The sequence below is a fragment of the Mesoplodon densirostris genome, chromosome 17 (genome assembly GCF_025265405.1).
Source record: "Mesoplodon densirostris isolate mMesDen1 chromosome 17, mMesDen1 primary haplotype, whole genome shotgun sequence".
Taxonomy (NCBI): domain Eukaryota; kingdom Metazoa; phylum Chordata; class Mammalia; order Artiodactyla; family Ziphiidae; genus Mesoplodon; species Mesoplodon densirostris.
Window position 1 is genome coordinate 24000223 of NC_082677.1, and position 13945 is coordinate 24014167.

Below are 13945 nucleotides of genomic sequence, written 5' to 3' on the forward strand. Positions count from 1 at the left end.
TCTTCCCAGACCGGGACACGAACCCGTTTCCCCTGCATCGGCAGGCGGACTCTCAACCACTGCGCCACCAGGGAAGCCCACCTAACTGTTCTTTTTCAGACTCTTTTCCCTTATAGGTTTATAAGTTTTTGCGACAGAGGGCTGTGCATTAAATGATGTATTATTGGCAGTTTACACAATCCAGATCTACATGAACAAAGGGAGTAGTGGGTCATGGGTTATCACTGCCCCTTATGAGATTAAGAAGGAAGGTTATCTCTTAAGGAGTTGTGACCCTTGATGAGATTAAGAAGGAGATGTACAATACATACAAAGGGGGAGGGAGGAGGCCCAAACGGACAGACAACAATTTTATGTTTAAATTTTTCTCATCTTGCCATAAAATATGTATTTTCTTTCATTACATCTAAGAATCAGATCCCTTATGCATGCTGTGAGAATATCCTTAGGCATTGCAGTAAGCTGGATTTATTTATAATTATCCTTCAATCTTTTATGGTTGTAGGTGCTGGGAATTGAATTGGTGAAGGGAACAAAAGATTTGGAGAAGTAAGTGCAGAAAATGATGCTCAGGGTGGAGTATATGCAGATAACAAAGAGACTTACTTTGCTCACATCCAGCTTAGGTTCTTAATGTCTTTCCTCATAACATTTTTATTTCCATTTATTAAAAAATTCCAAACTTACATCTGGGATTTTAAAGTATTTTTTTGTAAACTATGGTGCATAGAAAGAAAAATGATCAAAACATAAATACATAGTATTACAAATTGTTATGAGCAAATAGTTAAGTAGTAACCAGCCCACAGACCAAGAAATAAGGTATTGACAGAATTCCAGAAACAACCTCTACACACGCACATGCCCCTTCCCATCACCAGCTCCTTCATCCTGCGGTAGTCATGGAGTATAAGTGCCTGGCATTAAGCTTTTGATTGCCAAGGCATCCTTTTCAAAGACATCCATCTCAAATAAACATACTGCCAGCTACACGACTAGATGTAGAGCCAGGCTGCCTTACCCATGGAGTCCCCTTTTAGAAAGCCCAGGGTAACGTAGATAACTGACCACTTGAGTGACTTCACCTTTCCTATCCTGTGCCCTAACTGCCCCTCCTATGCTTTAAATTTGCCAATAAAGAGTGAACCAGTGAAACCATAAGTATCCCACACTTGGATCCTAATACGGCAGAGCTCCGGGTCCTCACTCCCTCCTTCTCTCTCAATCCACAATCTCACTGTGGCCCTTGGGCATGCTGTATACCCTTTAGGAGCTATGAGTAATAAATCTTGTTCTTCAAAGTTCCCTGATCGTTTTTTGGCTGAGGTGTGTTTTACAATTATAACAAGAACCACAAGGGCTGGTCCCTTGTGGGACATTATGGAAAAACCCAAACGAACTCTTTGGCCAACCTAATATGTGATATCATATCATATATATGTGATATCATATCATATATATATCATATGTATGTCATATCATATCTATATGCCATATGTATGTTATATCGTTTTTTGTGTCTGATTTCTTTGACCCAATGTTATGTTTTTACAATTCATCATGGTTTTGTGTGCTGTAATTCATTCATTTTCATTGCTGTGTAATATTCTACTGTCTGAATAAACCCCCATTACTTATCTATTCTGTAATTGATGGACAGCTGGGTTGTTTCCAGTTTGGATCTTCCCCGCACACAATTTCTCAAGTCACTTCTATTGCTTTTCCTTTGTAATGTATTTTCCAAAATATAATAGTATTTGAAAGAGGAGATGATGAGAATTTACCTACAGAGAGACATTACAAACTTTTTCTGGAAAATTACAATATATTCAATAAACTCATTTACCCAAACTTACCTTTTAATTAAGTGTGATACATATAAATGTGCCAAGTAAATGGTAAAACATTAAAAATATTGAGTATTAGTTGTTCTGCTGCCACAATTATACTTTTTAGACCAAGGTAATTAGTTAGCTAACATGAATGAACACATATAATGTCGAGGATTTTGTGTTAATCGGCCCAAAACTCTACAAAGTAGGGACTGTTACTTTCACCATTTTACAGAGGAGAAGACTGAGGCACAGAGGTGGAATCCTTCACCTGCAGTCACACAGCTGGTAACTGATGTAACTAGAATTCAACCCAGATGATCAGACTCCATAGTTGTGCTCTTCACTATTGTATTAAGTACCTTAACTAAAAACAAACATGGCGAGAAAAGTAAAACATACTTCTGACCAGTTTATGTTTGCAAGATCATATGATACTTAGTTGTGATCAAAAACAGCCCTGTCTATACAGCCACAATAACCTGTGTCAGGGCAGAAGGATTTGTAGGTAGGTGCCTCTGCAGCTTGTTTGGATTCTTCCCTTTGTTCTCCCGCTGGACTTAGTCCTTCACAGGTAGAGTGGCTACAGAAGATGACCTCACTGAGCCCTCACATGAGTGGAATTTGCAGTCTACAGCTGCCACTCCCCAGCACCTGTGGAGAAGGTCACCTTGGGCTTGGTCACAGCCCATGGTCTGAGAGTGGGGGCCACAAAGCTGCAAGGTAAACAGCAAAGACAAGCTAAGCAGAAGTATTTCATTCCATACACAATTTTCAGTGCCTTCCCTAGGACCTGCTTCCTCACCGACACTCAAGAAATGTTTGGTGGTGGATAAGCTAGTATAAAAAATATGAAGCTGCTTTCACTGGTTTTTATGAAACTGGATTCTTTTGCTGTTAATGAGAATAATCAGAATGTCATTCTGAGCAAAGCACTGATTTCCATGCTTCCCTCCTCTTCGGAAACATTTTATTCTTTGGAACCTGCTGTGGGCATGCTCATAAACAGGGCTGCACACGGGGTTCTCTGCCAACTCATTTGTTTGTGGTGGTACAGACACAGCCATGAAAGTGTGGCATTGTCTTTTTGCATCCAAAAGTGAAGGCAGTCAGTTAAAACCCTGATTTATTTATATAAATAAATATAATTTCCTTCCATTGAATATCTTTTCAGAAGAATTCTATTAATATGATTTATCACAATGAACAGCACGGTTCCTGCTTTAATTGATTTATTTTTTTCTCCATATAAAATTTCCCCTGTATCTCTGTTCTGCACCAACTTTTATTGTCCTTTTCACCCCCTCCCCTGCCCATATCTGTGTTGGCTCTAGGGACTAGATATTTTATACAGTCTGCATCCTAAATCATTCATTTTCTCATTTTCAAAGTGCTGACTATAATCATCCCTTACATTTACTGAAATTAGCATGGGTTTTAAACCATTAGTCAAAAAAAGAAGGGGCTTTTATTTTAAAGCTTCCTGCTGTTCTTTGTGGATGAAACAGTTGACATTTTGTTAAGAGATTTTTGTCTGACTTCAATTCTCTAGCTTTAGTGTATTCTTAACAGTTATAAATGGAATGGTTTGTCCTAAATGGAAGTATATCTATGGTAGCATAGTTATATCCAGTCTTTAAAACGGATCATTGCATTTCACACATGCTATAGCATCTTGAATTTCACCTTTACTCATGTCAATTTCTTTACTAAAAATGACACTGTTGCTCCAAATTCCTACCTCAATGGATTGGGTATATCACATTGTGGTGGTAATTGTTCATAAGTACATATTTTATAACATGTACTAATAGAGTAATAAAATATATTGCAATAACAATGTGCTCTGCCTGATAGAATTTCATCATGAGACTCCATTAACACATTCAGCTGGTATCAGCTTTTGAAAATGCCTTCCATTTCGGTGGAAGAGAGATACTCTATGTAAATGAATGGAGAAAATGGGATTCAAATAGGAATTTCTAGGAAGGCTGAGTAGAATGAAAAACTACAGAGACTTGAATGGATGCTGACCAAGCATTTTTTGACATTGCTTAAAAATCTGAATTCATTCCATAGCTCCCTGTACTCTCCTAACATCAGTCCAGCTGCCCGCCTCGTGCCTGAATGACACTGCCTTGCTAAGGTCACCAGCAGGCTCTTAACTGGACACCCCAATGGTCATATCTCAATCTTTATCTTCCTCATGCAGGCATTAGCTCTTCTTTTTCCTGTTTCCCTCTTCTCTTGGCTACTTTCTGAAGGATCCCTTTCAAGCATGCTTTTGTCCTCTAGGGTGACACACTGCACACTCCTGCTCCATTGCCAGGGTCTGTCCCTGGCTCTGTTCTTGCACATCTGCCCTCCATCCCTGGGCATCTCCCCTCTTTTCACCACTTCTCTGCCCCCAGGATTGACTTCTCACTCCATGGCAATGCCCTTGAAATGCAGAGACCTCAAACTCAACTTGCCCAAAGCCAGACAATATTTCACTGTCCCTCAAATCAGCTCTTCTTCTGAGGGCCATTTGCCCTCAGAAGAAATTTGGGTTTCCCCTGTGATACGCTTATTCTCTTCTGTTACGCCAGACCAAGTCATTGATTCTTCAGTCACCACATCTTTTGCTTTTGTTCCCTGTATTTCATTCCTGAGTTTAGTCCTCCTCATTTCTGCTCCTGGAATATTGGGACAGATTCCTGAATTGTTTCTCTGATTCCTTCCTCTTCTTCTCTGATCCAACCTGCTCAGTATTGGAAATCAGTCCTCCTAACATGTACTCAGGCCAAGCTCCTACTAAAAACAACTCCAGTGATTCCCTGTTGTATGCTAATTAAAGTTTATTAAAATTTATCTACAACTGGGCTATAATTTCTTCCTAGACTTATTTCCCACTACTTGTGTTTATATATGCTCTGCACTTCAGCCAGAGTGTTCTGCTTGTAAACATAATCATTAATTGCTGGTAAACATAATCATTAATAAATACTATTCCCACTAGCTCTCAGGTACTGCAAATATGTCAACATATAAATGACTAAATAGCATAAGAACTGCCTAATATAGCCCATCTCACCATGAGATATTAATCATAAAATTATAATTTTGAAATAATATGTAAAGTTTTTTTTAAAAAAATCTTTACTTGTTCTAGTTATGTAGGTTATCTTAAGAATTATGGTCAATTCTAAAATGACTTTCTCTTTTTGTGTATGCCTGTGATATTGTGATTTATAATAAGAAATGTACATTTGGTCTTCATCCTGTTTCTGGCACAGAGCTCCTAAAGCCCTTGGAATTTCCTGGGGTGAGAGCAATAAAGATATCTTTGGTTATGTTAATGAGGTGATTTTTGGAAAGTACCCAAGGAGGCTTTGGAGTCAATCTTGTGATTAGAGGGTTGGAGCTTTCAATTCCACCTGCCCATCCTCCAGGAAGGGAGAGAGTGGCTGGGGATTGAGTTCAATCACCAATGGCCAATGATTTAATCAATCATGCCTACTTAATGAAACCTCTATAAAAACCCCAAAGGACAGGGTTCAGAGAGCTTCCACGTTGGTGAACATGTGGAGATGCAGGGACAGAAGTACCTGGAGAGGACATGGGAGCTCTGAGCCCCTTCCTGTATACCTGGCTCTATGCATCTCTTCCATCTGGCTGTTCCTGGATTATATCCTTTTATAATAAACCAGTGATCTAGTAAGTAAATATTTTCCTGAGTTCTGTGAGCTGCTGTAGCAAATTAATTGAACCTAGGGAGGGGTTCATGGGAACCTCTGATTTATAACCAGTCAGTCAAAGGGGCAGGTAACAGGGCTAACCTGGTGGCGCAGTGGTTGAGAGTCCGCCTGCCGATGCAGGGGACACGGGTTTGTGCCCCGGTCTGGGAAGATCCCACATGCCGCGGAGCGGCTGGGCCCATGAGTCATGGCCGCTGAGCCTGCGCATCCCGAGCCTGTGCTCCGCAACGGGAGAGGCCACAACAGTGAGTGGCCCGCGTAACGCAAAAAAAAAAAAAAAAGTCAGGTAACAATCTGGATGCCTTGGGATTGGCATCTGAAGTGGGGATAGTCTTGTAGGACTGAGTCCTCTACCTGTGGAATCTGATGCTAACTCCAGATAGATAGTGTCAGAATTGAGTTGAATTTGTGGGACAAATTCCAGCTGGTGTCTGAGAATTGCTTGGTTTGGGGGAAAATCCCACACATTGGAACTGGGAGCTGAATGAAAATACCCTTCTCCTTCTTTTGGAAAAGTGCCTGAGAGCTTGAACATTAACACCTGACTTTCTCTCCCAAAATGAAAGGTCATTTAACTTACATAGATCATACACTTCTCAGCTTTTTCAGCTCTCACACCCTTCAGTTAGGAAATGGAGCCACATTTTACACCTAGTCCCTGACTTTTACACACAATCTGGCCCATCAGCAGCCTCCCCCTCCTCCCTACCTCCCCCTAACCCAATCTTAGATGTGCTTCAAACAGACCCCCTGACTTATGGGACTTTACCCTCTGATCTTTCCTTATTTACATAAATACACAATGCAACACATACTGTAATAGCTTATTGAGTTTAAATAAGGAATATATTTACAATGGTGTGATATTTTTCCTTATACAGAGCTGGGCTTCTGAAACATCACTGACTTTCTATGATACCTTATCAAGTCATTTTGATCATTCTTCTGGAGTCATTAGATTTTTTTTTAAGTAGGAAATTTCTTTCTCTAGAATCTTCTGTTTATAAACAGGTCCTCATTTCCCCTCAGGTCTGTGCTGTTCCATGAGCCAGAGGGGTGCTTGGGAATTCATACCATGTAGCATCTCATTGTTTGGCTTGGTTACAGTTGGGTAATTGCCTCTGACACTGCACCTAAGCTTTGATTTTCAAAGCAACAGGGATTTCCTCTCCTTCTGACCTGATGGAATCCATTGTGTAACTGGCACAGTATGAAAGACCTAATATGGAGAAAAATGAAGGACAATTCTCTGGAGGCAGACAAGGGATTGATTTCTAACATAGGGATTGATTATATTTCAGACAATGGACTGTAAGGGTCTGAATGCTGATATAATGGTTTCTTCTACAAGCACTGATGCAATTAACAACTCATTTTAATTGAGAAGGTGCAAAAACTCTCGGACAGGTTCCTATAGCCTTCGTCATAAAATAGGAAATGGGAGAGAAAATCAAGTCAGGATTCATTTTGGTGGAATTGTAAGGCATATATAGTAATACCAAGTACAGGAAAACTAAATCATTTTTGTTGATTCAAGTACTGTTATACCGTTGGTTTGACCTAGCTTTGAGTAAAAATAATAAGCAGTTTATTTACATGAGTTACTGAAGGTTACTAAGGGAATACTTCCCTAACTCCAAAAGTCTCTCTCATCACGGAGTCTTGCCCCTAAATTTTTGCTGAATTTGCCAAACAAAAATTTGGTTTATTAAGGTTAAAGCATTATGTCTACTGAGGTCACTCCATAAGTGCAAAGGGTTATTACACTTTAGTAATTATAAATATCACCTGGGATGCTATTGTTCAGATTCTGATTCACTGGGTCTAGGATGGGACCCAAGAATTTGCATTTTCCTTAAGCATCCTCAGTGAGTCTGGTACATGGATTGTATTTTGATTAATACTGCTCCAAATGTATAGATTATATATGAATTACATATTAATTATTAAATCTCTTAGGCTTATCTGAAATTATTTTTTCCTCAACAGCATGTTGGAGGATTTGGACACAAAACAGCCAAGTTTTGTTACCAAACCAAACTTAGGTCCACTCACCCATGTGCACTAAAGTCCATCTACTGCCACCGGATTGTGGTGAAGGAAAGTGCAGCATTTATTGCAGGGTGCCAAGCAAGGAGTGCTCAGAAGACCTGAACTCCCTGATGGCTTTCAGGGAAAGACAGGGTGAGGGAGGGGGGTTGTGGGGTAGACATTCTTCTGGTTGGTTGGTGATACGGTAACTGGGAGTCAGCATCATCAATCTTCTGGTTCTGACTAGTCTGGAGTCTAATGCTTGTGGGTAGCATACAGGAGGCTAAAGATTTTCTACAGCACGGGACAGTTGTCTGAGAAGACAGGCTCAGACAAGATGTCTAGGCAAGGAGCCCTGACTGGGTGTTCAGAAGTCAACATAAAGGTATTGGATGCGTGTGGCAGACAGCAGAGCCAAGACTAAAGTACAGCAATGAGGTGTCTAGGTAGGGACTACATGGGATTCACACTCAGGATCATGCAAGAACAAGTGTTTCTTTCAGTTTTGCACCCCAGGCACCTCACTCAACTTACCCTAGTCTTTGCTTTGGTGTATAGCTTCTTAAATGGTTCCCAGTGATCCCCCCCCCACCCCAATTGTAGTATGCCTGCCATTGTGTAATCCCCTATCCTTGTGTGTGGGCTGGACCTAGTGACCTGTTTCTAAGTAGTAGAACATAGCAAAGGTGTTGGCATGACACTTCCAAGATCAGGTTATAGATGACTGTGACTTCCACCCTACACACCACTCACTCTTGCTCTCTTTTGTTTTTTAACTCAGATGGAACAAGTTGCTGTTTGTGACTTATTGAGATGTATTGATATTTCTACCCTATTGAGGGACCTTTATGGGAGGAAACTGAGGGTGGCCTCCAGACAACCCCCAGTAAGTAATTGAAGCACTGAGTCCAACAGCACCCAAGAAACTAAGTTCTGCCAACACACACAAGCGTGAGCTTGGAAGTAGATCCTTCCCTGGTTGAACCTTCAGATGAAACCAGAGCCTCAACTGACACCTTGATTGCAATCTATTAGAGACCCTGAGTCAGAAGCCCCAGCTAAGCCATTCCCAGATTCCTGACTACAGAAACTGTGAGATAGTAAATATTATTGTTTTAATTCACTAAGTTTTGGAGTAATGTTTTCTGCAGGAATAGGTAACTAATACAGTGCTTAAAGATTTTGGTGGTGGTGGGGGTGCTGGTTGCTGAACCTGAAGAACAGTGCAAACAAGGAAAATGAAAAGGTACTAAGGACACACTGAACCATATCATGGTTTTGACCAGGGGTGGTCCTTTCTGCAGGGGTTGCTTCTTTTTCTTCTTCCTCATCTCCTCCAAACCCTTCCTCCCTTAAAATAAGCTGGAGAGATTGATTCTTTTTTTTTTTTTTTTTTTTTTTGCACGGTACGCGGGCCTCTCACTGTTGTGGCCTCTCCCGTTGTGGAGCACAGGCTCCAGACGTGCAGGCTCAGCGGCCATGGCTCATGGGCCTAGCCGCTCCATATGTGGCATCTTCCCAGACTGGGGCACGAACCTGTGTCCCCTGCATCGGCAGGCGGACTCTCAACCACTGCGCCACTAGGGAAGCCTGAGAGATTGATTCTTAAACTTTGAAATTTCTGCTATTAAATCTTCATCATTATTGCCATCACCACCCTCATGTCTATCATGACTTCTTTCCCTGAAATTTGCCATGATTCCCAGTAAGATTGTGACTATAACTGATAGTGATGATATGTCCCACTTATCCAAGTTCTCTTCTGCCCAGCAGCTACAGTCACTAAAATACAAAAATTAAAATGTCTGACATTGCAAGGGTATAGAGCAATTAGAACTCATACGTTGCTAGTGGGAATGCAAAATTGTGCCACCACTTTGGAAAACACTATGGCACCATCTTATAGAGTGAAACCTAAATCTACCATAAGACCCAGAAATCATATTTTTTAAGTATCTACTCAAGAGAAATAAAAACTTATGTTCACATAAAAGCTTACATTAAACTGTTTATAGCAGCTTTATTTGTAATAGTCCAAAGCTAGAAACAATCCATATGTTCATAAACTAGTGAATGGATAAGCAAAGTGTGATGTGTCTATACAACGGAATTCTACATATGCAACACAATGAACCTCAAGAGCATAATGCTAAGTGAGAGAAGTTGTATACAAAAGACTGTCTACTCTGATTCCAATTATGAAAATTCTAGAAAAGGCAACTACAGTGATAGAAAGCAGATCAGTGATTACCATGGGCCAGAGTTTGAGGGAGGAGATTGTCTACAAAAGGACACAAGGAAACTTTTAGGGTAATGGAAATGTACTATATCATGATTGTGGTGGTGGTTTCATGACTGTATGCATTTGTCAAGACTCACTGAACTTTAATTGACTGCATTTACTGCATATAATTTGTTCCTCAATAAAATTGTTTAAAAGAAGAAAAATGCTAAGTGACCACACAGAGTAAAGAATGAAGTAATTCAAGTTCTTTTTCTTGTCTTTACGGTGATGGTGTAATCATTGTTCATTCAAGAATACGTAGTACCACAGTGGTTGGAGATATGTGAGCTGATATGGTTTTGAAGTTCTCTGAATTACTTTCCATGCAGAATAAAATGATTATTAAAGGAAAAGCAATAAGAATGTGTTACTTTGAAGCTTACATATATATTATTAAAATTCAACGGTAACCTCAGCAATTATTTAGACCCTAGGCCAACAAAAGATTTTTGGTAGAGGAATATTTCATCACTCATATTGTTTAGAATTGCTGGCTTATGGTGATAATAGAAAGCAGACCAATTTTTAATGAGCTTTATTATTGTTTTAAAATCCTTTCAAGACAATTCACCCCTATTGCTGGCACCTGGATGAGCTGCTCCTGTGCACTTAATAAACTGCTTGTACTCCTCACTAGTAGTTGTGGCAGCTTGGGACCCTAGAATAATAGCACAAATTCACAGGCCAGTCTGATTTGCAAAATCTTTCAACATTTTATAATTATTCAACAAGTATTATTGATTACCTACCACAGACCAGGTGCTGTTCTAGGTACTAGTAATTACACTGAAAATAGTGATCTCAAGGACTTTAAATACTAATGGTGTCCACTGACATTGTGAAGGCAAGCAGTAGAGTCTCCAACAGGTCAAAGTAGTAGAGTTTCCTAAGAGTCACAGTTTGTCCTTTGTTTCCCTTTGATCATCTTTCTTAGCATCCTCCCAGGTGAGCACCTTTCTTCCAGCACCACAACCAACCATATTCCTCATAAGCTTTGGGTGTGGGGCTCAAAAGGTAGGACATTATCTTCTCAGAAGGGAGATCCAACAAGTGGGACCTTCTGAACCAACTTAGATTTATTTGTTCTTTTGTGCCTTGTAACATTCACCTGACAGTTAGCTTTCAAAATCCTCTATTGGAAACAAGGTACTTCTGAAATTTTTGATGTAGGGATGCAGCTCAGAATTATAAGTGGCCTCCTTGATATTCTGCATCAGTAGCTAAGGTTTACACAGCAAATATCTGTGCCCATCAAGAAAAAGGTCTAACATAAAAGCGATGCAAGAAGTTCAAAAGGATAAAAGCTCCATTGGAAACAATGGGAAGGTTAATACAGGCCAAGTTAGGTCGACCACAAACCTCTGTGCCTTAAGAGGGCTATGCTATCGCCCACCCTATTTTCATTTGATTTTTTTCTTCTTTTAAGCCTACCTAACAATTCTTAACTTAGAACCATAGGGCTGCTTAGAGTACATGAATTGGGGCCTGGATTTACAGAGGTCAAGAAGCTTCTTTATGATTAAGTGAATGAACCCAGCAACATCAGCATTGGCTCACCCAAGTCTTCCTGCCAACCATGCACCCTTGTCCCTCCCAAAGAAAAGTAGATCAGATATCACAGCCAGTACTGGGAGTTTTCAGAATCTCATAAGAACTTTTACATCTTCTATGTTAATAGTGGCAGAGAGAAGATGATAATAATCATCAATGAGGTTTTTTTTCTTCTCGTAATATTGCAGCATCTTCCTTTCAGATCAGTGTTAGCATATTCCTTGTCAAGCAAGTTAATACTCCATCTCAACCAACTCCTTTTTAAAGTCTTGACAAAGTCATTGTATGATTTGAATGAGAGAAGAGGTTGAACATTTAGAAATTAGATAAAGGTATTTTTAAATTTTGACTTTCTGTGAGCTCTGGTGACTTATTTTTAACACAAAAAAATCACTAGTGATGTAACTATTAAATGTAACTAACGTAATTTGTATGATGATCTGACTCACTATTAATCTCATTTTCTGCATATTTGTGTAGTCTTAAAACCATTAAGGCCATAGAAAGGTTGGACTTGAGATCCATTCTTTGGGGCTATTTCTTCTTCTGCTGAGAATGTATCTTCACCTGCCGGGGGAAGATGTGTGCATGAATCCTCTTACCCGTGTCAAGGTCAATTACAGCTGCGTAGAATGAACCCAGCTGTAGCAGGTTGGTAAGTCCAAGTTTGAAGAGGACACAAAGTGACTGAGTTAGGCAAGAACCCGAAGATTTGGGGCCAAGTTTAATGCTGTTGTTTGATGGGGAAGTTGAGAGCAAGGAGGCCATGGAAAGGTACAGTCCAGTAGCTGCTGAGATGTTATGGTCCAGAAGCCCTGTGTGCCCAGTGTCCCGTCTGTGTTGGTTTGTGTATTTTCAATATGCACAGTAGGGGGCTTGCAAAATATGTTCACCCAGTGACAGAGGACCTGAATCCTCTGGTCACTTGTCCCCTTCCACTGTTCTTGGGATTTCTCTGGGATGTTCTAATTCAAAGGAAGCTTTTACTTTGAAAGCTTCAAAAGTCATTTTACTCTACAGATTATATATAGAATGAGAGGCTTGCTGACTCTTAGCTCCCATTGCTCTTAAGCCACTGAACTTGTTCTTGCTAGTAAAATGTATGTGAATTGGAGAGATTATTTCTAGGTATGGTGTTTGTATTAGATGTTATTCTTTTATTCATTCCTATTCAACAAATATGCACTAAATACTCACTAGATGCCAGGGGTATATGGGTGAACCACCTGTTCAGAGCTTGTGCAAAGCCTTGGTCCTGAGGGATCAGAGCCCTGTGCTTTGGGCCCTGAGTGGAACCAGAAACACAGGTAGTGCTGAGGGCCGTGTTCTTGTCCTGCCTGAGGCTCTCTGGGAGATGGTTCTATGACAACCTGCCTTGGCTGAGGCTCTTTTGGTTGAATCTCTAAGTAAGGCAGCACAAGGCAAGGCCTCCTGTTGAGTAATATAGCCTGGAGGGAAGAAATGAGATAAACCTCAAAGTCAACAGTTTTACAAAACAAACAATTCTGCAAATATCCACATCTGCCCCAAATTCCTTCTACTTTGTAGGGTAGAAACAATTATGTTTAGCACACTCAGATTGTATACTTTTTCAGGATATGAAGTATATTTTTCTTCTACTGCATTTCTCATTTAATAAGTTAATAAATAGTCATTGATTAACACAACAGATTATTTGGAGAGAGACTTGAGCCATGTGGAATCTTCACATGAATTGCTTATCTTCAATATCAAAACTTTCTTCAAATAGAAACAGATATATTCAATCTCTCTCTGTTTTTAAAGTGTGGTCTGCAGACCATGCACTACAGAATCATTTGGCTGAGGCCACATTAATAATGCTTTTTAAAAATGCAGATTTCTGACTCTGTTCCAAAGAACTTCTGAGTCAGAAACAGAGAGTTAGGCCTGGAAGTCTGTATTTTAATAACATAGACAGGTGGGTTTTACATGCTCTAAATGTTGCATATCTCTGTTTCTGGTTTCATTGGCCTCTATGCAATTTTACTCTACAAACAAAGCTACCAGATGATGCCTCTGTAACCCTTCAGGACAAGCATGGGAACCAGGCTAAACCCTGGCTCTGCCATTTACTAGTTGCACGACCCTGGTCAAGTTATTTAACTTACTCATGTCTCAATCTCCATTTCTGTAAAATGTGGGTTATAAAGGCACCATGTAGAGGTGTTTGAGTTTTAAATAAGACAATACATGTAGAGAACTTTGAGCTCTGCCTGGCACGTAGGAAGCCCTAATCAAAGGTAGCTATTGTTGTTATTGTTCTTGATATTAAATCGTTTGCAAAATCCATGTTTTCCTTTTGTGCAACTACAGCAACAATACTAATAAGGTAGATGTGCTAATGCCAAGTGTGTGTTTACAGAAGAAAGGGCCTGTTGGAGTTAGAAGAGTGTAATAAGAGGGAACCGGAGACTGAACACATCTCCTGGAAGAAAAGAGATTTAATAATAACTACACCTTTCTGTAGGTTGTTGCTTATGGTCTGTGAA

The 13945-nt window shown here is 40.0% G+C and overlaps 1 protein-coding gene across 1 annotated transcript in view; it reads right to left on the reverse strand.

Annotated features, from left to right (window-relative positions):
• Nucleotides 1-12665: 12665 nt before the first annotated feature.
• Nucleotides 12666-13945, reverse strand: part of FAM216B (family with sequence similarity 216 member B) — a 41521-nt gene continuing 40241 nt past the window's right edge. Inside the window, 1 exon segment of the mRNA XM_060079772.1 lies at nucleotides 12666-12883. Coding sequence (XP_059935755.1) covers nucleotides 12666-12883 — 218 coding nt within the window.